Here is a 27629-nt window from a genome sequence, read left to right as displayed (position 1 = left end):
CCAGAGTTGCCAACACAAATCTAATTACATGATATACATACACGCATTTACATACTCATTCAGCTGGAACTATTTTATGTTTAAGTATTTAATGTAGGGGAAGGTCTAGTCCTGCATGGAGGTCATGACAATATACTCCTGAGATCTATGCAGAGGGAATAGTAACCTTATGAACAAGTGCTGCATTAGCAGTCATAAGAAAAACAATAGCTGAATTTGTTTCTGCATGTGGCAATTGCCACAGATGTATTGAACACTCCAACCCCAAAGCTGGTTAAAGGGGTTTTATTAATGATTTCAGTGGGGCGCTAAGGCCTTCCCCTCTCCCCCCCATCTTGAAACAACATTTTTCATCCTACCCCATGCCTTTGTGATCCCATGATTAATAACTAGAGAATAGTGTCTCCTACTGTCTAAATCGCTAGACTGGTTGATTGGGACACCTAAAGGCAAAAGCCTTCTCTAGCTAGACTTGGTCAGGGAAATTCTAGGCTATCCCTTCACTACCAGTTGGTTAGTGTCTAACAGAGGATTTGGGGATTTGCCAGTCAGACACTGCATGATGCAGCCTTCATTTCATGCCCTGATGTTCCGGTCCCTGCCTCTGTGTCCTTTTCTCCTCTCTCTGCACTTTCTTATTCCCAACTTCCACCACCTTCACTCCTTCCGTCTTCATCCTATGTTCCTGATATTGCTCACTCCTTTTACTACTGCCTCGATCCTTCGATATTACTACTCCCTCTTCCACTCTTTTACTCCCTCCTTCATACTACAACTTCATTCACCACATTACAACTACTTCTACTCCCACTTCTTCATACTACTACCCCCACCCCTACCCCACCTTCTCCCCAGTCACACCTTTCACTGTCACAGCCACTTCCTACACTAACAATCTTATTCAGTAATCTTATATGTATACTAACACTCTGTGCCACTTGCTCGCACCCACCAATACCTCACTTGTTCCAAAAATCACCTCCATACTTCAGTCCACCGTCCTTTCTCCTACTGGTCTCTTGGTCAGCCACCTCCTCTTCTTAGCTGAACAACCCACATCTTCCTGTGTTCCGGGGTCTTTCTTACCCCCCCATCCCCATCCTCGGATTAGTTGTCCGAGCATGGCCAATCTTGCTCGGTATACCCTGTCCAAGAGGTGTTACATACAGGAAAACGTTCAAAAAGCATGCTAAGCCAGGGGGTGTGGCCAACTGCCGAGTGATGAGCAGGTAAACCTACGGATCTCCCAGGCCACCGAAGGAATCCTGTCGAAATCCTGATGAATAACCCCCATGAATGGTGATAGTGGTGCAGGGGAAGGAAGCTGGACCTACCGGGAGCCACTGGTTCTAATCTGGACAGTGGACACGCTGGAGGACCGGACTTGTACCGTGGTGAAGTCTTGGTGGCCCACTGGAAAAAGCGTGAGCAAGATGGCCCCGGTGGCGGACTGTGGCTGTGAGGCAGCTCGCCAGGTGCCTGGACATTTGAGGGCCATACCCGCTGCTGGTGGAAGAGACGCACGGGGACGGCAGTCCTGCTCCCACGGGTCGGAGGAACCGGGGAGCGGCAGAGTCGGTGTGCGGCGGAGGGCTGGGGGACACCCCTCTGCCCCCCTGGCGAGAGACTGAGCCCGAGTGGAAGGAGGGAGGCAGCGAGGAGGAGAGTCCGCCATCTGGGACTGTTGGTGCGGCCGGGCCTGCCCCTCTTCCAGAGCGGACCTGACCAGCCCACCCCCTCTGGGCAGGGGATCGGCGGCGGCCCGCGGGCGGCCCTGCGGCAGAGGCTGAGTGAAAGAAGGCACGCGGCGGAAGGACTGAAGGGGCTAAGGAGGAGTTGACGGGCGAGGAGAGTCTGCTGCCTGGGACTGTTGGAGCGGTCGGGCCCGCCCCTCCTCTGGAGTGGAGTTGGCTTGCCCCTCTGGGCTGGGGGCCGGCGGCAGCCTGTGGGCTGCGGTGTGGTCCCGCGGCAGGGGCCGAGGAGAGTGAGATTCACTATTGGATACGGTGGAGGGGCTGGGGAGGACCTGATGTGCGAGTCGGGTTGGAGGGGACGCGGCCCCTGGCTGGTGTCCTCTGGTGGAAGCTTCCAGTCTGTGGCAAGTGGGGGGGTTCAGGTGTGGCCCCCCCAGGACTCCTCAGGTGGTGTGGATGCAGTGCAGGTGAGAGGGGGTGATCGGCACCCCATGTTGGACTTTGAGGGTTATTTGACACAGTGTCACCAGGTCCAGAGTGGCAGAGGCTCCCCTGTGGCTACAGAGCAGGGAGAGCGGTGAGGAAGGGGCCCGAAGACCCCTGCATTCGGGTTGGAGGAGTTGAGAGGCCTGGACTGAGGGGTAGCCAGGTGGCCCACTACTGAAGTCTGCAACAGGTGCCCCCAAAGGGAACTTGAGCGGGGAGTTTACCTCCTGGCGGCCCCTCTAGGACAAGTAACACCGGACCTTAGAGAGTGCATCTTGGTGAGGGCCTAAAGTGCTGTGCTGTGACACCAGCAGGAGCTGGTCTGCTTTGGAGTGGGCCTCGCTGGTGGCATAAGGGGTGGCTGTGAGTACTGATCTTGGGATTTCAGTGTTGTGCTGAGGACCCGGCGACCGAAGGGTGAGGTCAGCCGCCGAATTCGCCATGGGTAAAAACCAGCAGCAGATGGAAAAGTATGCAGAGTTGAAAGACAGAGGACACAGGAAAGATGGGCATGGGCACCAGGCAGGGGAGGGACCTGGCAAATGTATTAACTTTGGACTCACTAATGAAGGCGCTACAGGTCTCCAGGACCACCCTCCAGGAGAGCATCAAAAAGGTGGGAGTGGACGCATCTCTGGTGAGGGCAGACCTTCGTAAAGTGTGTGAAAGAGTGACGGAAGTGGAGCAGAGGGTCAGCATGGTGGAAGACGAGGTCCAGAAGCTCAAAAACCAGGTGGCGGGCCTGGTGGGAGCGACCAGAGTGCTTGAAGCCAGAGCGGAAGATGCAGAGGGGCGTTCTAGACGTTGTAACATCCGTCTGGTTGGAATACCAGAGAGGGAGGAGGTGTCAATCTGGAAAAGTGAATACCCTTCATTTGAATGACAGACGTAACTTGATGGCCGTAGGTCAACCGTTTTATGCACCGAATTATAGAAATATAGACTGCTATGCTTGACCAACAAGCGGCCATTTTAAACGTAGCAAGAATCGCCATTTTGCTTGTAAACCATTGCTCATTGCTTTCTGTCTAAAACTGCTTTGCAGCTTGCAATTCTTGCGGATTCTGCTTACTCTGCTCAACTGTTAACATGGTTGTCTGAATATGAAAGAGCAAGGTCGCGGGACTGAGGAGTTCGTTGAAAACTCCTCATGAGTAGCCCAGAAAGGAATGCCCACACTCCCTCTCTGTAGCCTTGGGGGAGAGCTGCAGAGCATTTAATCACTTCACAGCTGCCAGTCAGTCTCGTACGATGGTAGAATATGTTAGAATAAAACAGCTAAAGGCTTGAATTATGCTCTTCTTACGGCCCCCCTTCGCAAAATCCTGTAGAGCGTGTCGGCTCCCAGGACACGAATAGCACCTCATAGATAGCAAAGCATGGAATGTGGCTCTTCCCCCGTGTGCAGTTTGCTTCCAAGAACAGAACCACTGTGTTCTGTTCAACAACTAAAAGATGCCTCCGCACTTTCTAAATTGCACATTGTTACTAGAATAGACATCGAAAGTGTCATAATTGTCATACCCGTCGGAAATGTCCATCGTCATCCCGTGTATATATGTAACAGATGTACGTAATTCGCTCTCTTGCGTCCCTCGAGGTCTTGGAAACTCACGTTGTGGGGCGTGAGACCAGAATTGGCCAATTGGGACTATTTTTGCTTGCAATAAACCCTAGCATTGGGAATTTGAACCTTGTGTCTGGCGCATATTTACGTGTATGGTTGTTGCCTTGTTTCCATATCACGATGGGCCCCCAGGGTAGTGGGCTCTTCTATAGTGGTTAGGGGGGGGTGAAACTGGAGGGGGGGGGGGTTAGGGGGTCGTGGGGAGGGGTCAGGGGCCGTGGGGGTCAGGGGAGGGGAGAATGGGGGGAGGGTTGGGCGTTTGGATGCCAGGTTGGGGTCAGGCACGGGTGGGTGGGGACTGGGTATATGGAGGAGATGGGAGGTTTGGCACAGCAGCAATCAGGTATGTTGCAGGGATAGCGGCGGAGGTGGGTGTGAGTATTAAAAAGGTGCTGGGAGAGATGATGGGGTAACTTGAGTGAAGACACTAACCTCTTAAATGGGTAGGCTGGGGAGTCTGAAAATTGGGACATGGAATGTTCGGGGGCTGGGGAGCTACCAGAAAAGGCGTAGAGTGGGGGAATTCCTGAAGCGGCAGGGGATACAGGTGGCCTTGATACAGGAGAATCATGCGGGGCAGAGATGCTGGGGAAACTGGGGAAAATGTGGGGAGGGCAAGTAACTGGTATGACATTCAACCCAAGCTAGGGGTGTGCTTATTTGAGTGGCTAGGGGGGGGTACCATTGAAGGTGGAGGTGGTATCAAAGGATGAGGTGGGTAGAACGGTACTTGCGCAGTGCTTATGGGAGGGTAGGTCAGTTTGCTTGGTTAATTCATATGCGCCGACTGTGGACGACGAGGAATATTTTCCCTCGGTGCTTCGTATGATGGGGGTGTATAGGGGAACATGATAATTTTGGGGGGAGATTTTAATTGTCACCTGGACGAGGGGCTAGGTGGGTCTGGAAGTAGGGAGGTTTCTAGAGGTATATGACGCGCAGTCTTCGTGGGATAATGCAGGAACACGATTTGGTAGAGGTGTGGAGGGAGAAGCACGGGGAGGAAAGAGGGTACTCTTATTACTCTGGTGTGCACGGTTCCTATTTACGGTTGGATTATATTGTAACAGGAAGGGAGCAGTGTCGGTTATTTGGCGAGACGATGTATCTGGGGCGGACTATCGGACCACTCCCCCTTGGTGGCTACGTTGTTCGGGGCCGATTAGAGGCCCCTGCGGCGGTTGCAAAGGGAGGCGTTGCGTGATGGGGCATTTCTAGGTGAGCTCAGAGAAGGGATTCAAATGTATTTCGAGCTGAACGAGGGTTCGGTGGAGTCTAGGGGAGTACTTTGGGAGGCCTTCAAGGCGACCATGAGAGGGACAGGTTTGTCTATGACGGTAGGGATGCATAAGCGGCTTCTGGATAAGCTACGCCGTACGGAGGCTCAAGTGGCTGAACTAGACAGGAAGATGGCAAGGGGCGTGGAGGTGGGGGAGACTTTGGCGCGGGAGCTTTATCAGGGTACCCTGGCAGAGCTGTCACTCTGACAGCAGTAGGCGGGACATTAGGCTGCATGGGGAAGGGGACAGGGTGGGTAAACTGTTGGCTTGGTTGATAGGTAGAGAACATCCGGAGCGAGTCAACACCCAACTTAGGTTAAGCACGGGGGAGGTAGTGGGAGCCCAGAGGGAGATCAATGAAGCTTTTTTGGCATTTTATAAGGAGTTGTACACAAGTGAGGGAGGATACGTGGAGGTGGAGGTAGAGGATCTTTTGGAGTCATTGAGGTTGCCAAAACTTGGGAAGGACCAACAGGAACAATTGGAGGCCACGATTGGGGAGGGGGACATTCGCTGGGCGATCCGTACAATGAGAAGAGGCACAGCGCCAGGTAGTGACGGGTTCCCGGTAGAGTTTTATGCAGTGTTTGCTAACCTCCTGGTGCCGCAGCTCCAAAAGGTGTATGAGGAGGCTTTTCAGAAGGGTTGCCTCCCAGAGGCAATGACGGAGGCAGCGATCACAGTGATTCTCAAAGAGGGAAAGGACCCGAGGGATTGCGCAGCATATTGGCCCATCTGCCTGTTGAACGTGGATGGGAAAATCTTGGGGAAGATCTGTCGGCCAGGCTTGCGAGGGTGGGGCCGGGTTTGGTCCATGCAGATCAATGCGGGTTCATCGGGGGAAGGAACACATCTGGTAACATCTCCCGTTTGCATCATATCATGGATCTAGTGAAATCACAGACACGGGAGATGGCAATAGCTTCGTTCGACGCCATGAAGGCATTCGACTCCTTGGAGTAGAGATGGCTGTTCAGGATGTTGCGGGAGTTTGGGTTCGGGGAACACATATGTAGGTGGTTGGCACTCTTATATAAGAACCCGCTGGCGATGGTGAGGACTAACGACTGGGTGTCTGAAACGTGGAAATTGGAAAGGGGGACCCGGCAGGGGTGTGCAGCCTGCCCAATTTTGTTCGCATTGGCCCTGGAGCCTTTGGCGGCATACTTGCGGCAGGAAATGATAGATGCCGGAATTGAGGTGGGAGGTCAAAAGCATATAGTGTCTCTATACGCAGACGATTATTTGTTGTACGTGGTCGACCCTAGAGTGTACCTGCCAGACCTGTTAGAGGTACTGCGAAACTTCGGCGTATGTCGGGTTTCCACATTAATCCAGGAATGTCAGTGTTGTTCCCGGTGGGGGGGTTACAGGATTGTCCACCAGGGGATTTGCCGGAGTTGGGGATAAAGTTGGAGACTGAGTCATTTCAATATTTGGGGATTCGGGTTTTCCATGAGATGGTGGATACGTTTGTACACAACACAGGGAGGGCATTATCTAAAATAGGGGACTCGGTCCAATTTTGGAAGGTTCTTCCCCTTTCTCTGTTGGGCAGGGTGGCGTTATGCAAAATGGTGATTCTGCCATGGTTGCTTAATTTCTTTACTAATATACCATATGTGGCCAAAAATGTCTTCTTTAGAATGCTGGATGTTAAGATTAGGGAGCTGTTGTGGGGTACAGGGAGGAGGAACAGTATTTTGTGGCTGCACAATTGCAGTCAGTGCTGGTATGGGACCAACCGGGTGGGGAATAGGGATGTAACGGTATAACGGTATACCGTTAAAGATACCGTGAACCACTTAATTGAACAATAATAACCGTCACATTGTTAATACCGGTATACCGTTTATACCGTTAAGTGTGCTTTTCAATCTGATTTGGAAAGGCTGCAGTAAGCAAGTGCTGCACAGTCTTGGTCTTGCACTGTTGGATGTGCCGTCTGCCAAGTAGTTTCAGTTGGAGCAGTTTTTAATGCCATTCCATAAATCACACATGCCTGACATAAAATCAATATGTTAGCAATAGGAAGAATAAATACAGTGCCAAGAAGGAAAAGGGTTTACTTTGGGATGGCGGCTTTGGGATTTATATATTTATAATGGATATTGTTTGCTAAACATATGACAATGGGGGATTTCCCTGGTTCCATCATTGAATTTACATATAATAAGTCACACTGCGAAATTCACTCAGCTCTGTGGGTATTCCCTGCTGCCATACCAAAGGGTAACATGTCCGTGATTACTGAACACCTTTTGGCCCGCAAGTAAACTAAAGGCTGTAAAGTAAAGAGAGCGTGTGTGCGTATGCGCACAAGCGTATACTACCATCAGCCTCCATTGATCTGTGGCATGCAGGTTATCAAGATGGCAACATGTTCATCTTCACCAGTAGCCAATGGGGGAGCTAAAAGCCTAAATGACCACTTAAGAAAAGCTATTCAGTTTGCTTTGCCAGTCGCAGCAGGGCTCCCCCCACAATCCCCTCCTCCTCTTCACACGTGTGTTTGGTGGAAGCAAGGGGTGGCATTTCAGTGGAAAGTATGTTGAAAAGCCCAATTCTGGCCCTGGGTGCCTGGTTTTGTTTGTGATGATAAATCTGACAATTTATGACCTTTTAGAAAATATTTGTTAAGATTAGTTAACTCCACCTGCTATACCGCGATAACCATGATATACCGTCATTTGGCAAGAAGGTTATCGTACCGTCATAAAACTAATACCGTGACACCCCTAGTGGGGAAGCCCTTAAGGGACTGATAGGGGACCCGTCGCAGAGTTACAGGCCGGTGGAATTGCTTTGGAACCCACTGGGGGACAGGGGTAGAACCGTAGTATTTGAGGCAGTGAGAGAAACGTGGAGGAAGTATGTGGGTGGCAGGGGTGTTGGAGGGCAGTATGAGGGCAACCTCCCCTGGGGGATGATCAGGAGCTTCGTAGGGCGATTGGGAGTGTAGGCATACAGAGGCTCCAGGAGAAGGGATGTGAGAAGGTGGGGGACCTTTTTGAAGATGGAAACTACTTACCTGCGAGGAATGATGCCAGAAGTTTGATCTACCACAGGGCCTCTTCTTAGCATACGGGGCAGTGGTTCGTAGGTTAGCGGAGATGTGGGCAGGAATTCCAGCGGAGCCGCAGTCTTGCCCGGTGCTCCGAGTTCTGCTGGAGCAGACGGAGGGTACGGCGCGCATATCGCAGATTTATAAAGCCCTGCGGGAGGGGAACTCAGAGGGGGAGCTGAGGGTTAAGGAGAAGTGGGAGGTTGAAATGGGACTTCAAATTCCAGAAGAGGAATGGGCGCAGGTCTGGGAATTGGTCCGGAAAACATCAAGGAATGCCCGTTTCCAGTTGGTCCAATTTAATATTTTACATAGGACATATGCGACTCTGGTGGTGCTCCACGCAATGAACGGGGAGTTGTCAGATGAATGCCGCAGGTGTGGCATAGCGCAGGCGGGGTTTTGGCACATGGTATGGGACTGCAGGATAATAGTTGAGTTCTGGGAGGAAGTCCTTAAGGGTGTGAATGAGCTTTTAGAGACCAGTGGGTAACGGTGTCCAGAGATTTGTCTGTGGGGGAAGTTACCAGGGGGGTGGGGGGGTTTAAGGCACAAAACAAGAAATGGAATGGGCCGGTTATTGTTGATACTGGCTAAGCGCCGAATGGCGATAGCATGGAAGTACCCACAGGGTCCGGCAATTAATCTGTGACGGAAAGATGTGCGGAGGTGGGGCCTGGCGGCATTAACGGTTTTGCAGGAGATGGACCCGGAGAGGGGCAATGAAAATGTAGCAATCCATTGGTCTCAATTGCTAAATGACCTGTCAAGTGATAATGACCTACGGATGAAAACGGACGATATGCTGTGGCCATTGGAGGGCGTGGAAGCCCGGAGGACATATTCAGACTTTGGAAGGGGGGGGGGTAGAGGAGGAAGGGCGGGGGGATGGTTTGGGCTCTTATTGTTGAAATTATAGTTACTTAATGTGTTGGGGGTAAGGTTTTGCGGGACAGGGGGGCTGTGTTGATTTTTGAGCTGTTCTTATTAAAAGCCAATAAAGAGTGTTTTTTTTTTTTTAAAGAAAAGCATGCTAAGCCACACCACTGATATCCGAGCAGGCAGCTGAGAGGTAGCATTGTCGGCCTGTGCAGTGTAATGCTCAAGTTCATGCAGTATTTGTTGGCGGTGTGGGGCTTTGTAAATCCCAGGTGGTGTAGAGGCTTTGCTGCGGTTTCGCTGCAGCGCTGCGTGCCAGCAGTCACGTATGCCATCTGATCACCTTTTTGGTTTGGGGACGGTTAGCATGGGGCGCAGGTGGGCTGTGCTTTCCCTACTGGTCTCCCCATATGATTCGGGTGTTCACACTTGGTCTGGACGAAAAGAAAAAACTTTCGAGCATTTGTTTCAAGAGGCATGGGGCGATACACGTGGGTAATGCTCAAATACAAACAGACACTTGGGGAAAGGACAGGAATTTGGGGCCTCCTCAACTGCCACTGTCCCCCTATAGAGCAGTGGCCTGATCGTAGCATGGTTTTCTGACCATGTCACCCAATATATTTAAGCATGCAGGGGATTGTGCCTATACGGTGGCCCAGAAGAAATCTTGGTATCTGAAAGATGGGAAGGCTACTAAAGCAGTTATGAAACAAGCACTCCAGTGCAGACTCAATTCTTGGTTTCGGGTTCATTCAACTCTATCCCATTCCTTCGGGAGCCGAGTGCAATGAGACCCTATTGTTTTGACCTGGGAATCTAATGAAACACATTACTCATTCTCATGGATTGAATTGCATTGAACAAGGATCTTTGAATAAGACTGTTACCAAACTTAACCGGCTAAAAAGATGATGCTGATAACGTTAACAAAAGCATACAGTACCAGTGCCTTTAATCCTTGGAGTACATAGGGAGTGATGAAATGATGGTCCTTCAGCCTGTTCTCATAGAACACAAATAAAACCTCGGCTGCAACAAAAAAAACAGTTTCATCGAATTATGGTACAGTCATCATAGCATCAACTTACATTACAACAAAACATTGTAACAGGAACAGGGTCATGGCGCGGTCATGGGGAGGTAAGGGACCTTCCACAATCTGGTGCCTAAGCATCACTAAGACAAAAGCCAGAACTCACCATGCCCCAGATTTGTGAAGTGGGAGTTAGGGTTTCGCAGTTTCTGAAAAATCCAATCTTCCCCCACCCCCCGTCCTCCGTCCCCCATGTGCCACACATTTTATCAATGGGACCACTCCATCTCCCAATACCCTTGCTGGCCACGGTTTTCTCTTTTCTATTTCTGGACTCCATCTCCCAGAATGCAATACGAGCAGCTATGACAACCCAGACCGGTCCCAAATAACACAAAAAAAAACTAAATGCAGCTGATCAGACAGACTGTGTGGCAAGTCAGAAGAAGGAGTTGGACAAAGTGGTGGCATTTCATACAAGGCTTTTATTGAATATAAGAAAAAGACCCATCTTTTCTTATACTAAAGGGTTTGCACTACCTGAACTCTAACTAAAGGTGCTTATCATCAGGGTGGTTTGTCCATAGCACAAACTCCGTCTTCTGTCCAAAAACTAACCTTCTGACCCTACCACTAATCAAAATTAAGAAAACAAAAAGGGGCTCGGAGAATGGCTCCCTTCTGGCCCGACTCGCTCAGCCTTGGTGACCAAGTCTTATACTCTCTTGTAACAATAAGCTGTTGCAGCTCCTCAAAGGAACCTCTTTGGTCTTCCTCAAATATCCAATGACCATTGCCTTTCCAAATGGTCCTCAAGTGTTCATATATTCCCTCTCTCCTGGTTTCTTGGTTCAACAAACTGTTATTCCTGCTATTGGGAAAAGGGAAGTTAGTCCTGTAGCACCCTTGGTTTCTGTAAGGTTTTCACAATCACTGACGAGGGCGACTGCTCCTGTACCACTCGCCTTTTCTTATGGTCTTCACAATGAATCTAAGTGATTTTGCCGCGGATGAAACTACTGCGGCTGAAATGTTCGCATGAGAAAGATTCGAACTACCAAAAGTTTCCACCTTTCTCATGCGAACACACATACATACTCACACAACACACCCATAACACCCCCCCAACCACACCCTCAGCACACCCCCAACATAAACAAACCCCACTTACCTTCATATTCAGGCTGGGTTCCTGCAGCGCCAGTTCCCTTTCACTTCCATGATCGGAAACCGGCGTCACAGGGTCCTTTGCTTTTTTTTTTTTAACGGAAGGTTGCGGGGGTGTCCCCCGCAGCCCCCGCTCACTATACCAAAAAGTATAGTGAGCAGGGCGATGCAGGGGACACCCCTGCAGCCCCCGTTTTGAATTTTTTTTTTTTTTTTGTTTTTTTAACAGAAGGGCCCTGCAGCCCCCGTTTTATTTTTTACAATGCTACCACCAAAGGTTCGAACTTTTGGTGTTCGAACCTTTGTCGGTAGCATTTTTAGAACTTTTGGTCATTGCGACAATTTCTCGTCAGTAAAATCGTCCTATACCCTTCACAATTATGTTGACGAGCACTGTTTACTTGTTATGATTCCCGCCATTACTGTGGTGAGGGAGATTACTCCCGTAGCAATCTTTACTTCACCCCAAGCCCCAACCGGGTCATCCTCTCGCTCTTACCTTGCATTTGATGGAGGCACGTCACTGGTTCTTCCTGGGGTTTAAGGCTAACTCGTTCGCAGTAAACGCTCCAAGCATTTCCCTCTCTGCTTTCTTGTGCGAGTCGGCGGCTCCGCAGAGCCTTTGGCTTGTCGGGTTAGCGCAGTTTATGGACTACACGGTCCAATTCTCACGCCGCCGTCTGACTTCTTCCGATTCCAAGTGGGGCGGTTCTCTATCGAATCACTCCTCCAACGTTTCCACGTCGTCCCCTCGACCGAGGACCAACTTCTTTGCACAACCTTCTCATTCCCAGGTTTGAGCTTCCCGGGCTGTGCAGGCTTCATGCCGGCTTCTCTCTTTAGCAAGTCCTTCCTCCGTTTCCATGCTCTGTTGCTGGGTCTTCCCCAGCAGAGGATCAGAGTTCTTCCAAGAGGTATTCTTTATGCCTCCTTGGGACCAAATCTTGCCAGTACTGTACTGGCTGTCTTCACTGAATGAGTAGTTGGTTGAGAAAAAGTAGCAATCTTACAATAGCAAACAGTTTCTTCTGGTTGGACTTCCTGGGACAATGAGGGTATCAGGGTCTCATAGTAAAGAGGATTAGTAAGTTCCTTCACAGAACAGGAGTCCCCCTATACCCAAGAGGGGAGTCTCTCCCTGTGAGGCCTCGTTTATCGCCACCCCTAGCAGGAATGCTGAATAGCAGGCTCACCTCCCTAGCCTCACAGGGAAGGACGCCCCACTGGGGAAGAATGGACAAGACCCTGTGAAACGTCACAACTGTGAACCAGTACCACAACCCCTCCAAAACAGAACGAATTTCCAGTCACACAGCACGACAGAGAAACAGGAGAACCATCGGAGATGGTCTGCAAAACTGTGCTAGAAATGGGGGAGGGAAATGGTGTGGGTTTTAAAGCCTCACACCCGAGTCCTGGGGAAATTACAGGCACCGATAAGTCAGGTGAGCGCTGCAGCCAATCAGAAGAGAGGCACAGACACACCAACTCCATAATAGGAAACAAAAGGAAGGGCATAGTGTGTGTTGTTTGGTTTAGGTTGCAGGAGGAGGTAAAGGTGGACCAAGAGACCAGGTGGAGCATAGACATAGGATTGGCGAGTTAGCGGCAGAGCTTAGTAAAGTTGAGGTCCTTGTGAGAGAGAGTGGTACCATTTGTGTTTAGTATAGTGTAGTTTCATGCAGGAAGTGGTAAGGTGGGTGTATAGAAGGTGTGTGTGAGGGATACAGACAGTGTGGGTGATACAAGTAGCGTGGTAGTAGTAGTAGTTAGTGTGAGGAGGGATTGTTATGAGAGAATGAGGCTAGAAGGGAGGGATGCGAGTAAAGGGGTGAAGGAAAACAAAACTGGGGAGGGAGAGTATGGAGGCAAGTGGAAGGATGAGCAGGGAACCATATCTCTAGGTTTTGGGGAATGAGGGGGTAAAGAAGAAAAAAAGTGTACCAGGAACGTGGAGGAGGAAGAGTAGTATTAGTAGTGTGGGGAGCGTAGTAATGCAGAGTGGGAGATGTGCGAGGGGTCAGAAATGTGAGGCGGACCACATTGTAAAGTTCTCAACAAATGCCTTTTTACTATTTTTAAAGGTTGGATGAACGCCTCACTATCCCTACCCCGATGAGGATTTTGCTGCCTAAGTGAACTAAACGAAAAACTTTATAACAAAGGATATCTGTCCCTCACACTTCTACATATAACGAATGAATACAGAAATGCATGGCAGTATAAAATATAAAGAATTAAGTTCACAAGGCAATCACAGTCTCTTTTCACAACCTGGGCGAATTCCCCATCCTCAGATTTAACATGATTCTGTGCAACAGTTCAACAAAGGAACACAAAATCCTGGGTTTCAACCAAAGTTCCAACACAGTCTTATGCTGCTTCCCTGTGTAAACGGAAACTTCCAACGCCAAAAGTATAGAGCTTCTCTTCCTTCTTAAACAAGTTCTCAATTCATAAATTGCAGCAATAATGTCTTGGTCAGGATGATTTTTGTCACAACAATGCATTTTAAAGAAATATAGTACTGTTGCCACAGCTTTACTCCGCTTTTCTCTTACCACCACAAACAAATTGTCTCTGTCAGAAGGACTCAGTTACACTACCCCAACATCTACCTGGTCTATTCCCATGTCAAGTCGACTTTTTCAAAGGTTTGCCATACGGGTATACTCCCTTGCCCGAACAGGTCACATCAACAGTGTCTTTGTGGTTTAGGTCCACTGTCAAAAGGTTCACAACAACTTCACAGTATTCAATAGCTTATAGCTTCAGTATTAACAACAACTCTTTAGGGGGGAAACAAGATTCACATTGGTGCCCTTTACTATTCATCCACAAATAATGCTCCCCTCCTTCTGTATAACACTTCCCTAGAGGAGCAGCCTTGTTTGTTTCACCACTACACCAGTAATCAATGCCTGCCAAGGATAGGATTTCTGTCTGCTTCTACCTGGACTTTGGCAATGTGTGGTTTTATCAGCTTTCACCATATGCTTGATAAAGTGTGGATAACAAGTCTCCTAGCCCGTGGACCTTTCATGAGCCCCCCTCAACTGTTGGCAATAGCAACTAAATGGTGCTCGCCCAAGTCTTGGCCCCTCTTGGCTTTGGCAATGCTTGTTGGTTTTGACTTTCACCAGTAGTCTTTCTTGGCTTGGGCATGATTTGGTAATATTAGCATTTTATCAATTTGACCCCATTGCTCTGCTGGGCTTCACACCAACTCACACAGCAGTACAGTCTTTCACCTTGGTTACAATGTGTTGTTTCTCACTAGTCAGCGATTCTAAATCACTTTGTGAAATCACTTGCTCTCCTACGTGAGGGTCGCGTCAGCTGCTGTTCATTATTCGGGTTCTTCATCAAAATTAAGCTTTGGACTTCTTTCAATCCTACGTGAGTGTCTGCCACTCTGAACGCCTTCCCGAGCCACTTGAGCGGGGCTGGAGCGTTCCAGGGTCACTCCAAACATGTGAACTCACTGGGTAAGGCACGCATCCCCTTTTCCCTTGCCGCTCACACGACTGGTGCTTTTGTGGTTCTTCGGCAGACCGCTTCCTTCAATCCGCCTTTGCTGGTGCCACCTGCATTGGGAGCGTCTCTTGCTTCAGAGGCCCTTGGGTGCATGCCAGCCACCTGAGTCGGCTCCCAGGAAGGAATGCTACCTTTGCCTTCGCTTCCCGCTGTGCAGCATCTGCCCTACAGTTTCCATGAGGCACAGACCCTCTCAGGGGTCCCAGCGTCCTCACTCTCCTCCTGCTTCCGTATGGGCTGCTTGCATGAGTCATGCTGCTGCTTCTTACTGATACTACTCTTCTCCTCCCAACCTGCACCTAAGGGGGCTTTTCAAGCCTCCCCGTCTCCCTCAGGTGTGGGTCATTCAGATGGAGACTACCCCTACAACCTTTCACCTCTTAAGCCCTCTTCCTCGTCGCAGCACAAGTTAGTTTTCTCGGCTTGCTTTTCACTTTTAAACAGATCTTTGCTCTCCCCAATTTTCTTTAAAGGCATTTCACAAGAATCAGCCACCAGACTTGATTGAAAAGGAGTAGAAAACTGTTTTAATGTATTTTTCTTAGACTTTTGTTCTCTGTACCCTTGGGCGTCGGACATCCCTAGCTTTCTGTCATGGCCTGAGATTTTATAATTAATCTCATTCTTATTTACAGACGGACCTTGTGGCCAGACTAAATGGTTATTGCAACACGATAGTACTTACTTTTTTTTATTTATCCTCCCCAAAAGATGGCATAAACACCACCCCCAAGGTCAGGATCAGAAAGAGTCTGCCTTTACCTGGCCACATGGGAGGAGACGTTAGGCTGAGAATTAGTGAGGAGTCTGTAGGATTCCTCACAGAGGGTAGTAAAGAAGGGAGTAGTATTGCAAAGGAGGTGATTATTATTAAGGATGAGGGGCGGTAGGTAACACCAGGGTATATTGGTAGATGGTAGAAAGAGGGAGCGAGAGAGAGAGAAGCATAAGCGCAGCGAAATGTATTGAGGGGAGAAGGTGGGTGAACTCAGATGGAGGAGAGTAGTAAGGAGATAGAACAAGGCTCAAGGACCTGATGGCATACAATATACCACCCTCTTGTAATATCATTGGCAGTGTAGGGCCAGCTAGGAAACCCCTGAGGGAGGTAGATGGCCTGCATTCAGGGAAACATCTGTATGCAGACCAGTTATTATACAGATGGGATTACCAGTTGGTAGCACTAACAAGGGGTTGCGGGTGCCTGAGGGAATCCCAGAGGAGACAAGAGAACGATGGACGGCATTAGCACCTCTTCCCAAACCCCTTTCCAGACTGTGCATCTTACTGAACTCCTACTGAACTCCTGCCAGTTTATGCTGAAACGTTTACCCACTGAGAACAGCCAGTACACCTTTTGTTTTGATAAAAATCTTGAAGCTTCCTTGAGACTATGGCCAGTTATTAAGGCCATCGGTGAAATAGTACATAAAAGAGAACATGCAATTGTTTGAAAATAAAAAACACTACATCACTAAAAAGCAAAAGGAAAGCTAGTTTTATACAATTTTTGCAGTCACAGAGCATACAAGGTGTCCAAGCTATACGACTTAACAAATAAAGTAGGAGTGATGGGTTTTGAAGCAAAAATGAAATTTGTTTTCCATTCCAAAGAAACTGAGAAGTGAACATGCCCACTTTTCTCTGATCACCATTCAGGGTCTATATATTATACCACACACCCTAGTATCTCAGGATTTAAACGTAGTTCCTAAAATTCTGCCTGTTACACACAAGGTTGGCAGACTTTTTCGGTGTGGGCAGCAATATTATGGAATACTTTGCCCTACTCACTGAAGGCATGCCCCTCAAGTAACATCCTATACCGTTAAGTGAAACCGATCTTTTAAAATTAGCCATCTGCTGCTGAATCTCATATGCTGCATTTAAGTTTACCCACATGAGCTAGCACTTGGAAACCACTCGAAGTAGCACGCTCTATAAATTAAGATTCCCAAACCCAAGACATTCAGGATTTCATATATACGCTCATGCAACACTTACCTTATGTGTGATTTCCCTATCCTAATCCTGCTAGAACTGTGGGCCAACAACTGCTTCAGGTGTAACCAAGCAGTACATAAGGGACCTGAAAAACTAAGTTTATAGAATCTAGCATATCAGTGTTTAGAATGTAGATTAGATTATCTGCATTTCAAACTATAAACAATAAAATCGTACTCACACCTGTGACCATACCATCACAAGTTCTTGGTAGCCCACTCTTAGTATGGAATTGGGTATACGGAGAACACACCCTGTAACAGCGCAACTAGTCTGGGTATACTTATACTTGACAAAATGGTTTTGCAGCAGATTGGGCACTTTTATTGTGTTCGACTATTGGATGTCGGAACATCTATGTGAAGAAACTCCACATTAGACATCTGATTCCTATGCAGTTTGAGTAGCATCAGTGCCTTCTTTTTACAATATCAATTATGATGAATCAGCAATTATTCCCCAGAAAACCTGTCCTGGGACCCTTCTCATGTGACCAGGGAAAGGCAGACACTTTCTGATTCTAACCCTGGGGGTGGTGTTCTGCGGGAGGATCAAATGGGGGGTGGGGGGAGGGGAAGCAGCTCAGGAAGAATGGGAACCCCCTCTTTCCCAAAGCCCCAATCTTCTAATGGCTTATTGCAGAACAGAAGAAAACATGATTATTCCTTTGGGGACTAAGTCCCAGAATTCCATGTGTACTGAGATGAGGAAGAGGTCTGAAGAGGCACAATGTTGCAGGAGTGGTCGGTTCATTAGTGCAGATGACCCACACCCGAGGGAGGCTTAATAAGTCCCCTCAGGAGGAGGCCATAGATTAGGCGTTGACTCGGCTGGTGAAGAGCAGAGGAAGTTAGAAGCAGAAGGTATGTCGTTTGAGTTGGCAGCCCAGATAGAATTTGGAGAGAGAGGATGAAGGGACCACTACAGGGCAGATTCCAGCTGCCGGTCCTGAGAGTCCATATCCCCAGAAATCTGAGGTTCAGAGATTGTGCAGCGTGAAGTGTGCAAAAGGAAGGCTCCCTACCTTGTGACCCGTTCTGCAGAGGCTGCGTGACAGGAAGCGCACATGAGGCTGTTTCGGCTGGCTTGCATGCACGTGTGGGCCTCAAAGCCGTCTCTGGTGGCTGGCGTGCACCAGAAGGCTTTCAGAGCAAGATGGACTCAAATTGGAAGATGCGAACGAAGGCAGACTTACCGAGGAGGTTTGCTGTGTCATGAAGAACAAGAGCAGCAGAACGCGAGAAGAACAGAGCCACACAGAGACCAGTGAGCGTCCCTGCTCGCAGGTTGGAAGCAGGTGTGGGAATGAGAGACTTGTGTAGTGGCAGAACGAGTGCCAAGCAGCAATCGCGTGTAGACGAAAATAATCCACACACTGACTTTGAATACCGAACAATTGTAAAACAGAGGCAGCACTCGTATAGAGTAAAAATTGACCCCAAGCGCCACCAGGTGGCAAAGACCAAGATGGCCACGTAGAGACCTAACACCGCCGACCAGCAGAGATACAGCATCCCTCCAGCTGCACAAGAGTCGTCTGGCTCAGCCCCCGGTGCCACAGAGCATTGTGGTCACACAGGAGAAGTGGAACGAAGGGAGAGAGGGTCCTTGCTGATGGAGTATACGCGGCACGGCCAGCACAGACCGCGCCAGTGAATGGGAGCGCCAACGTAGTGAGAGCCCCCAGAGGAGGGCGGCCGTGTCGCTCCTCCCCCCCCAATCACTCAGAAACACTGAAGTGTGGAGGCCCGGGGGCTCGGGTCTTTGGGCCTGAGGGGGCCGCAGCATTGCTGGATCGCGTCACCCGGAGAGACAGCCGTAATCGAGGCCGCGCAGAGCCTTCGAGCTGAAGAGCAACCCAGGGCCGTTGGGTGAAACCACACCAGAAGCTCCATCCAGCGGGGCCAAGAGAAGGCCAGGAGGCGGTACAGGACCAAGGTCAGTGGAGGCCCACCCCCACGGAGGCCAATTGACACCCCTGGAGGGCCTATATCATATAAAGTACCTATAGCAATGCAGAAGGAGGTAGTCTGAAGCCTCCCACCAACCCTCCTCAACACAGATCTGGTGGGGTACCTGAGGAGCGGTTTGGACCCTTGGGCGCGGAAGAAGATAACGTGGGGACAACTCCCTATCCCCAGCACAGTGCGCACCGGACTGCACAGTGCTTCCACAGGGTCTACATGAGAAGTGAAGTACGAGGGCCCACTTCAGGACAAGGAGGCCCAAAGGGGCTGGCAGGAGTGTCGGGTACCGAATTCCCAGAGAGGACGGGGTGGAGACATGACAAACAGGGCCCGTACACAAAAGGAACATTATGCTGGAGAGGCCCGTGGGCCTCACTTTGCAGAAAAGGGGCCAGGTGTCGTGGATAGATTCCCGAAAGCAAATCAGGAGAAATTCGGGATAAGACACAGGAGACACCTCGAAAGCAGAAGACATCATGGCGGAAGGAGGGGTTGCGCTGGCGTTAACTAGAGACCTAAATGACATTATTCAGGAGGTAAAGACATTCAAACCGACATCCAGGCCTCAATCGGTGACCCTAAGGGACAGGTCGATAAGATGGAGGACAAAATGGAAGGCATGAAAAATGGCCACCTGCAGGCCGATCTCCTGGACACAAAGTACGAGGCAATGCCCAGACCTTGAGTCCAGGGGGGAGGACACGCTGCTCAAGCTCGAGGCCCTCGAAAACGGAGAGCGCAGGAACAACCAGCACATCCTGGGGATAAGAGAACAGGAGGGAGAAACTGCAGCAGACGTTGGGAGGAAGGTGCAAAGCCTGATTAACAACATTTTTATGGCAGACAGTGTAAAGGACGTTCAACTGGAGACAGCCCACAGAGCTAGAGCTGGAGGAGGCAGGGACCCCGAGGTCAATAGTGGTTCGCTTCCTCAGGTACAGAGAAAAGATGGAGGTCCTCAAAAAGGCCAATCGCCTGGGCAGCGTGCAATTTGAAGGGGACACAGTCAAGGTATTCCAGGATCTATCAGGCCTCACTGTGTTCAGGCGCAGGGACTGCCACCCCTTGACACAATGGCTCACGGAGAAGGGCATTAGTTACCGCTGGTCCTTTTCATTTGCTTTAGCCTTCGAGAGGGGAGAAGTGGACTACTGAATTACCAGTGGCCAGGAGGCACAACAGGTTTTACATATCTTGAAGGAGGAGACTTCCAGTGTGGACCCCGTAGGAGATGCTGGTGAGGCACTGATGGTGCAGTCTCGGCAGGATAGCTTTCGCACAAAGAGAATGCCGGGCGGCAGAAAGTACAAAAAGCTGAATACTCCCAACAGTGAAATAAGGACATAATTGTACCGAAAGGCATTGATTTAAGGGGCTTTAGGCCCCGATTGGCCAGCGACATTTAGCAGTGTTCGGAGGGAGGGATATTCTAGGTGAGACACTGGGCGAGGCATCAGTTGCCCTTGGTAGCCCATCGCAAGGTGGGAGTCTCTGGAGGAAGAGGGTGGTTCGGGGAAGAGCGACACAGGATAGGGGGGTGAGGGGAGGAAGCGGGTTGGGGAAGTGGGAGGCAGAAGGTTCCATGCAGAGGGGTAGTGTTTCCGTGCCGGTAAGCAAGAAGTCATTAACTCCACTGTCGCCTCAAGGGATGAAGGAAGGGAAGGGGGGTGCGCAGGGAGCTGGGGAGACAGTTTGGGAGAAGCCAGGGCCTTATTGGGACTAGAGTCGTATTGATATGTGTTAAGTCTCCTGCATGGTGCACAGTGATAACGGGGGCCGGGACGAGATACTCAAGATGGAGACCCTAAACGTTAAGTGCCTGAACTCGCCCACTAAGCCATCACTACTTGGGTGGGAGTTTTGTAACAGGGGGCTAGATGTAATGGAGGTACAGGAGACAAGGCTAACTCACAGGGACCAAAGGCGCATTCCATGGCCCCAAATCGGACAGGTCTTCTGAGCCTCAGGCCCCACCAAGAAGGGAGGAGTGGGCATCCTCCTCATTCAGAGGGCTCGACTCAGGGAACCACTGGTCTGGAGGAGGGCAGACAGGAGGGCCCTTTTGCTCTCCGGGACCCTGGAGGGAGTTCAGGTGACCCTCGCCACAGTATATTCACCAAACACAAGGCAACACCAATTTTTACAAGAGGTTATGGGGGAGATACTTGCCTGTACGGGGGGGGTTGCTCTTGTTGTGGGGAGATTTTAATATGTGGGGGGACAGTTCCGTGGACCACCGTGGGGGACTAGAGCAAGTTGGAGGTGGGGAGATGCATACAGAAGGGAGCCTTGCGGGCTATATGACGGATCAGGATCTGACAGACATGTGGGAGTGTCACCCAGCGGCCAAGGGCTTCATCTTTTTTTTTATGCAGCCCATGGGACCAGAAGAATAGATTACTGGTTCGTACACCAGCGGTATATCCAAAGGGATGCCGGTAGTGACCTTGTCGCTATTAGCTGGTCAGATCAGGATATGGTAGACATGCATATAGCACTGACAGGCCTTCAACCCAGGGAATTTCTATGGCGATGCAACAATATGTTGAAAGATGTAGCCTTTGCCAAGGAAATGAGGGAGGCGATGGCTGATTACTTTTGCTACAATGCCACAGGGAGGTGGAACTGGGGGGTGGTCTGGGAGGCAGCCAAAGCAACCGGACGACGCCGCCTGATCGGTGAGGGCACAGTCAAGAAGAGGATTAGGACCCACAGGATAGAGACGTTGAGGAGCGAGATTCAGGGGTTGGAGGCGACGGCTATGGAATGGGCAATTTACAAATGGCACAGGAAAAACGCCTGGCATTGAAGGAATTGGAGATTGGTAAACTGATCTCTGGCCTACAGTTCCTCAAACAGCGATATTACGAGAAGGGAGACAAGGCAGATGCCTTGCTCGCATCAAGGCTCCGGGGACAGAGGGTGGATAGGTGGGTGTCGGCAGTTAGAGACTCTGGGGGGTGGTTACAGTCCATGTTGGGGGAAGTGGTGCAGGAATGTGACACGCGCTACGAAGAATTGTACGGGGAAGAATGGGTGATGGAGGAGGAAGAGCTTGACAGATATCTGCATGGTGTGTCCCTGCCAAAGCTCTGCGAGAGTGAGGTTGCAGATCTAGAAAGGCTGATCACCCAGGAGGAAGTACTGAGGGCCATAAATGGATTGAAGTTGGGGAAAGCCCCTGGGGACGACTGCTACACGGCAGGGTTTTATAAAGGCATTCTGGCTCAATAAATGGCGAAGTTGTTCAATAACATCCTGTCCTCTGGGAAGGCACCCCCCTCATTTGGTAGAGCCTTGTTAACTGTCTTGCCCAAGTCAGGGAGGGACCCCGAGAGCTGTAAATCGTACCGACCTAGCTCTCTTTTAAACGTTGATGCCAAGATCTTTACCAGGATCCTGGCCATGGGAATGGAGGGGTGCATGCCGAAACTGGTCCATTCGGACGAGGTAGGGTTTATTCAGAGCAGGCAGGGGGCAGACAATGTGTAAAACTTTACATTTGATGGAGGCTGCTGCGAGAAGGGAAGGAAACCCTGTATTGGTTGCATTGGATGCGGAGAAGGCGTTTGACCAGGGTTTCCTGTATGGGGTCCTCTGCAAATACGGTTTGGGGGCCGGTTCATGAAGGGAATAAATGCATTGTTTGCATCGCCGGTAGCCAGGTGACAGTCAATGGAAGGCTGTCCAGGTCTTTTGACTTGACGAGGGTTACCAGACAGGGCTGCCCCCTCTCGCCCCTCCTGTTTGCGCTTACGATGGAGGTGCTAGCGGAGCAACTCAGGAGGGCCCCACAGGTGGAGGGTATTAGAGTTGGTGAGAGGGAATTTAAAATCGGGATTTACGTAAATGATGTCCTATTCCACCTGAATCCATCAAGTTCAATTCCAGCAGCCCTAGCAATAATTGAGGAGTATGGGCAGTTTTCAGGCTTTAAGGTCAATAGAGAAAAGTCGGTCCTCTTTCCCTTCTCAGGGTTCGACCAGAGAGATGTCGAGGTGCTTAGACCCCTTGGGCTAGAAATTCAGCTGGAGAGCATTAGATACCTGGGAGTCGCCATTGTTCGACTGGGAGGATCGGGGGGGGGGGGGGGCGGCCTGGGGCAAGCAAACTATCCTCCTCTCTTTCATAAATTATTCAGCGAGATGACAAGCTGGGGTAAAGAGCAAATCTCAACGCCCTGAAAATAAATCTTCTCCCATGGGTGCTGTACCCATTTCAGATGTTGCCCCCCATGGCCCCGGAAGCTCTCGTGAGGGAGGCCGAAACCCAGATGTTGCAATTCTTATGGCAGAGCCGGAAACCCAGGGTGGGATATGCCACGTTGATATTGCCGAAAGACCGAGATGGGGTTGGACTTCCAGACCTGAGGCTATATTACACAGCGGCACAGCTTAGGGCTACGGTGAAACATCTGCAGGAGCACCCCGAAAGACAGTTGGTATGCTTAGAGAATTACCATATGCGCCCGCAACAGTGGTGGACTGGCTCTGGGTTCTGAGGGTTCAGTTAACAAGGAGAATTAGGGAACATCCTTTTCTGGGGATCTCTGGGAGGTTCTGAGTAAAGGAGCGAAGACACAAGGAGTCACCACCTGGCAATCCCCAATGAGTCATATTTGGGCACCTCTAGTGTGTGAGGAGATACCCGAACCAGAGATGTACTCGGAATGGTACGAGGCTGGACTGGCTATAGTGGGTCAACTCTGGGAGCAGGAGATGTTCATAGGGATGCAGGAACTGGAGGCGGGTTTAGATATTGGGAGGCTGTCAGTCCTTCTCTACCTGCGGTTAAAAGGATTAATGGAAGGAAGGAATGAAGGAAGGAATTCAGAGGGAGTTTACCCCTGTTGGAAGGTCCTCGATGGACACACTGAGATGAGGGGCCTAGTTTCGCGGCTCTATAGTGCTCTACTGGAGACATCGGGGGGGGGGTAGCTGTAAGTGATTTCAACCCAGCACTTCACCTAAGCCAATGCCTAGCGTGTGATGCACAGCTGAAACCCTTAATTATTTGTGTCTATAAGTTCTTTTATTCTGAACGATGTACCACTTACTTCACGCCCCTCTTAACCCCCTTCCTCCCCCCAGTCACACTGAACCAGGAAGCAGGCTGGTTTGCAAAGTTAAAATTATTTATGTATTGCACAATATATATATTACACTATTTTAATGGGTATTCAATGATCACCAATGGTTGATGTTACACTAAACAATCTCTTTAATCACAAGGAGTAATGATGGGAAAAATAATGCAGCACAGAAAGAATACTTTTGGGTAGGTTCACACAAATGGTAGAGCGATTACTATTTCCCCCTGCATACTCTTCAATTCCCCCAATATACCATATAAAGAATATAGAAGGAGAGAGTACAGGTTTCAGGAATGCAGAATTCAAGCAAATAGTATCAATCCCAATTTTCCCCCAGCAAACACCAGAGAAAAACAGAATTGATTGGCAAACTTGTCAAAAATGGTTTTAAAAATGGCTTGAATGTAATGGGTAAAACACTGAAAATGGTTTAACTCACTGAAATTGTTCAAGTTCTAATGGGAGCCACTTTGTATGGTTTCAGACAAACACTAGCAATGAATTTAGAGTAATAAGCAAGCTGAAAACTGAATTTTGAGGTCAGTGCAATGAAAATCTATTTCACACGTTATAGATTTGAGCCTAACGAAAAATTTGCTGCTAACTTTTCCACGCGCGGTAAGCGCGATTGCGGAAAAACTGTAAGGTGTTGAGCTTATAATGTTAGCTTCAAGTAGACACTTAAATTTCGTTTTTCTAGCATAAAGTATGAAGAAGTTATGAACGTTTTCGTGGAGGTCGTTTTTTCAGATGGAGGCAAAATTGTAAAACAAGGATGCGCTTTTAAAATACAAACAAGGTTTCTCTACACTAGGGATGGACTATGAAGATACAAACTACATGACAGTAGAACCACCAGACCAGGACGTCACAGATCAGGTTTTTGCCCGTCGAGACGCTTGCCTTTCTTCAGATGCAATATATCAGCACAAAGATGATTTTAACAATATTATTACAGAAGGACTATAGAATAAGAGAGAGTTCAGGCAGGACAAAAAGATTTCTAACTATACGGTTCTGGATATAAGATAGATTTGATTTGGATAGGGATGACTATGGACAGTACATAGGCTAGTTACAATCCTATACTATGGATACTCACTACCAATGTTTTGAATGGAACCGTCTGGGATTCTGGTCAGGAATTTCTTGGACAGACTGCTGGGCACACCGGACTGGACGGGTCAGCAATCAGCAAGGCCCACTGGAGACCGCATAGCAGTACTGCACTGGCTCTGCAATGGCTCTCTGGTCTGCATAGCACGGCACCAGTAGGGGTTTAATCTGCCCTTCTGGTTATGAAAAGGATTCTTTGGCAGGCAAGCAGTTACAGCACATCGTGGCTGCTTCTTGGTTTCCCCTTTAAGTTGAGGGATGGGTTATGGAAGTTAGGCCCAGCTGAAAGTGGTTCAGCTATGCTCCAAGCCTTTCTGCTTGCAAAGTTTTTTGGAGTCTGGATGGATCTCCTTCAAAGTGCTTTGCCAAATTCGAGATGGTGGGTGTATCAGTGTCTTTCTAGGTCCTCTGCTGTCTCTATTTATGTGTTTCATAAAGGGGTGGGTATGCTGAATTATCCTAGGTGCACCCCCTAGGTAGTCTATTGGCTAAAGTCTGCTCTCTCCCTTGATTGGAGGAGAAAACAGTGTGTCATCATGATGATGTAGTTTATAAGACTAAACATCCTCCCCTTTTGCACATAAAATCTATTTTTGATATAATACATCTTTACATGTGTACAATCTTTATACCAATAACATACATGGATCACATTTTGTGGAGCACACCCTCTTCCAAGCCTCGTTTCGGTGGGATCTTGGGTCTGGATTTGGCACATTTTCCCACTTTTGTCCGGGACACAACATCTGATTTGTCCACATGTGCGCATGATATCTGGGCTAATCATATTAAGTTTCATGCTTCTGACAAATACAATTGCTACAAAACTAGAATTTTCACTGCGCCTTCTCAGAACATTGCACAGAGTACTGGCTCCTTTTAAAATGTGCACAAAAAAAAAAAAAACATTCACAATGCTCTGTTAGTTCTCTAATTTTTACAGATTCGCACAGTCCTTTATCAGTCTTTTCCCAGAAATATGCTTTCTGTCCATTGAGAATCAACAAAAATATCTATCCCCGCCTCCACCTTGTAGCTCAAGAGCAATCCCCGCCTTCTTCCTCTGGCAGAGGCCACAGTTGACACTTACAATCTGCATATCCTTTCAGCCAAGGAAGGTTCATTGTCTCCTCCAGGAGCAGCAGCCCAAAATCTCCTCCCCTCTTAAACACCTGAATGTGAGTTCCTGGCCTTTGGTGGGAAGCAGGAGGGATGCCTTTTGTTGGGGAAAGCTGGGGGAAACTGGTTTGGTGACTGAGTTCAGCTAAATCCACTGTCAATTTATAACATTTTCCTTAATTTAAAATAAAACTTGAAATTTTTAATCAAGCAGCTAGAACTCTGATTCCAGTCTCTAAATCATGGAGATGAAATAGTTGCAACCTATATTACTTCTGATAACAGGTCACTTAATTTAAGACATTAGATCTTAATGGTGCAACTTTGCAGTTTAAATGCAGGCTTTTGAAACCGTCACAAGCAGCCGCTGGTACTGGGCCCCTATTTTGACAGATTTTAACAGGCAAGCACACTTTTTACTGTGGATATATATATATTTTTTTTTAAAAAAACTTTGTTTTATTAGCATTTTCATAATATAACAAAAAGGCGCAAGACATTTTCGAAAATTGTGCAAATAACTGGCCCAGTAACCCACCCCCCCATAAACTTAGTCCCCATAGAATCATCTTACTGGGGAGCCGCGTTGAAAGCTCTGAAAGTCTGGAGCTCGAGAAAGAACGTGAGCGTTGACTACGTGAATGGCTGAATATCGACCATCGTCCCCTGGGCCGTGGGCCCTGTTCACTCCTTATTCCCCCCGTGAGGATCAGTGCACATCCCAACCCCATGTCTGCTGTACCCCGTACCAATTTGCTTGGAATGAGCCGAAGTCATTGTTCATCATTGCCGTCAATTTATCCATCAGGAACATGTTTTTAACCTTTTTTAGCCAGTCCTCCTTCGAAGGGGTCTCCGGGCTCTTCCATTTCTGGGCCAGTGCAACCCTTCCCCGCCCTCAACATTGTTTCCCACATTCTTGGGTATCGGGGTATGAACGTATCCTCCGGGGGGTGGCCCAGCAGCATTGTCAGAGGGTTCTGGGGGAGAAGTTCTTCAGAAACTTCGGCGATCCGGCCCCTCACCTTCTCCCAATATGCCTGAGCTTTCGGGCAATGTCACCACATGTGCCCTCTCGTACCGACCTGGTCACATCCCCTTGGGCATGCGGGGGGACACTCCCGTGAACATTTTAGACAACTTCACAGGGTCTCTATGCCACCCCTGTAGGATTTTGAAGTTGTGTTCCATGTCCGCTGTGAATAAGTTCCCATTGAAAGCTATTTTAAATATCCTTGACCAGGCGTCTTCCGAGTTCTCTTCCCCCGCCAAGTCATTCCAAAAAGTGCGGAACCCCCTTCTCTCCCCCAGGTTGACAGTGTTCAGTAGTCTATACATCCCTGAGAACGCTCCCTTCCTGGAGGTCGCTGAGTCCAGGAGTTTCTCGAAGGGGGTCAGCTGTCTTTTCAAGTTCTGGCCCCAGGCCTGGTCACATAGGATTCCCTTCAAGCGGATGTATTCAAATATGGAGAGGGACCCCTGACCGAGGGCGTCTCTCAGTTCCTCATATGGTCGGAATTCCCCTTCCTTAAACATTTGCCCTGCCCACTCCATCCCCAAG

At 49.1% G+C, this 27629-nt stretch overlaps 1 protein-coding gene across 2 annotated transcripts in view; it reads right to left on the bottom strand.

Annotated features, from left to right (window-relative positions):
* The window catches only part of MMS19 (MMS19 homolog, cytosolic iron-sulfur assembly component), a 1998114-nt gene that overhangs the window by 1724446 nt on the left and 246039 nt on the right, over positions 1-27629 (bottom strand). For both annotated transcript variants that reach the window (XM_069611573.1, XM_069611574.1), the window contains exon 4: positions 9977-10062. In XM_069611573.1, the coding sequence (XP_069467674.1) occupies positions 9977-10062 (86 nt within the window). The remainder of the gene's footprint in view (positions 1-9976; positions 10063-27629) is intronic.

This window comes from Ambystoma mexicanum, chromosome 8 (genome assembly GCF_040938575.1).
Source record: "Ambystoma mexicanum isolate Mex_15411 chromosome 8, UKY_AmexF1_1, whole genome shotgun sequence".
Taxonomy (NCBI): domain Eukaryota; kingdom Metazoa; phylum Chordata; class Amphibia; order Caudata; family Ambystomatidae; genus Ambystoma; species Ambystoma mexicanum.
This window is presented reverse-complemented; position numbering and strand designations above follow the sequence as displayed.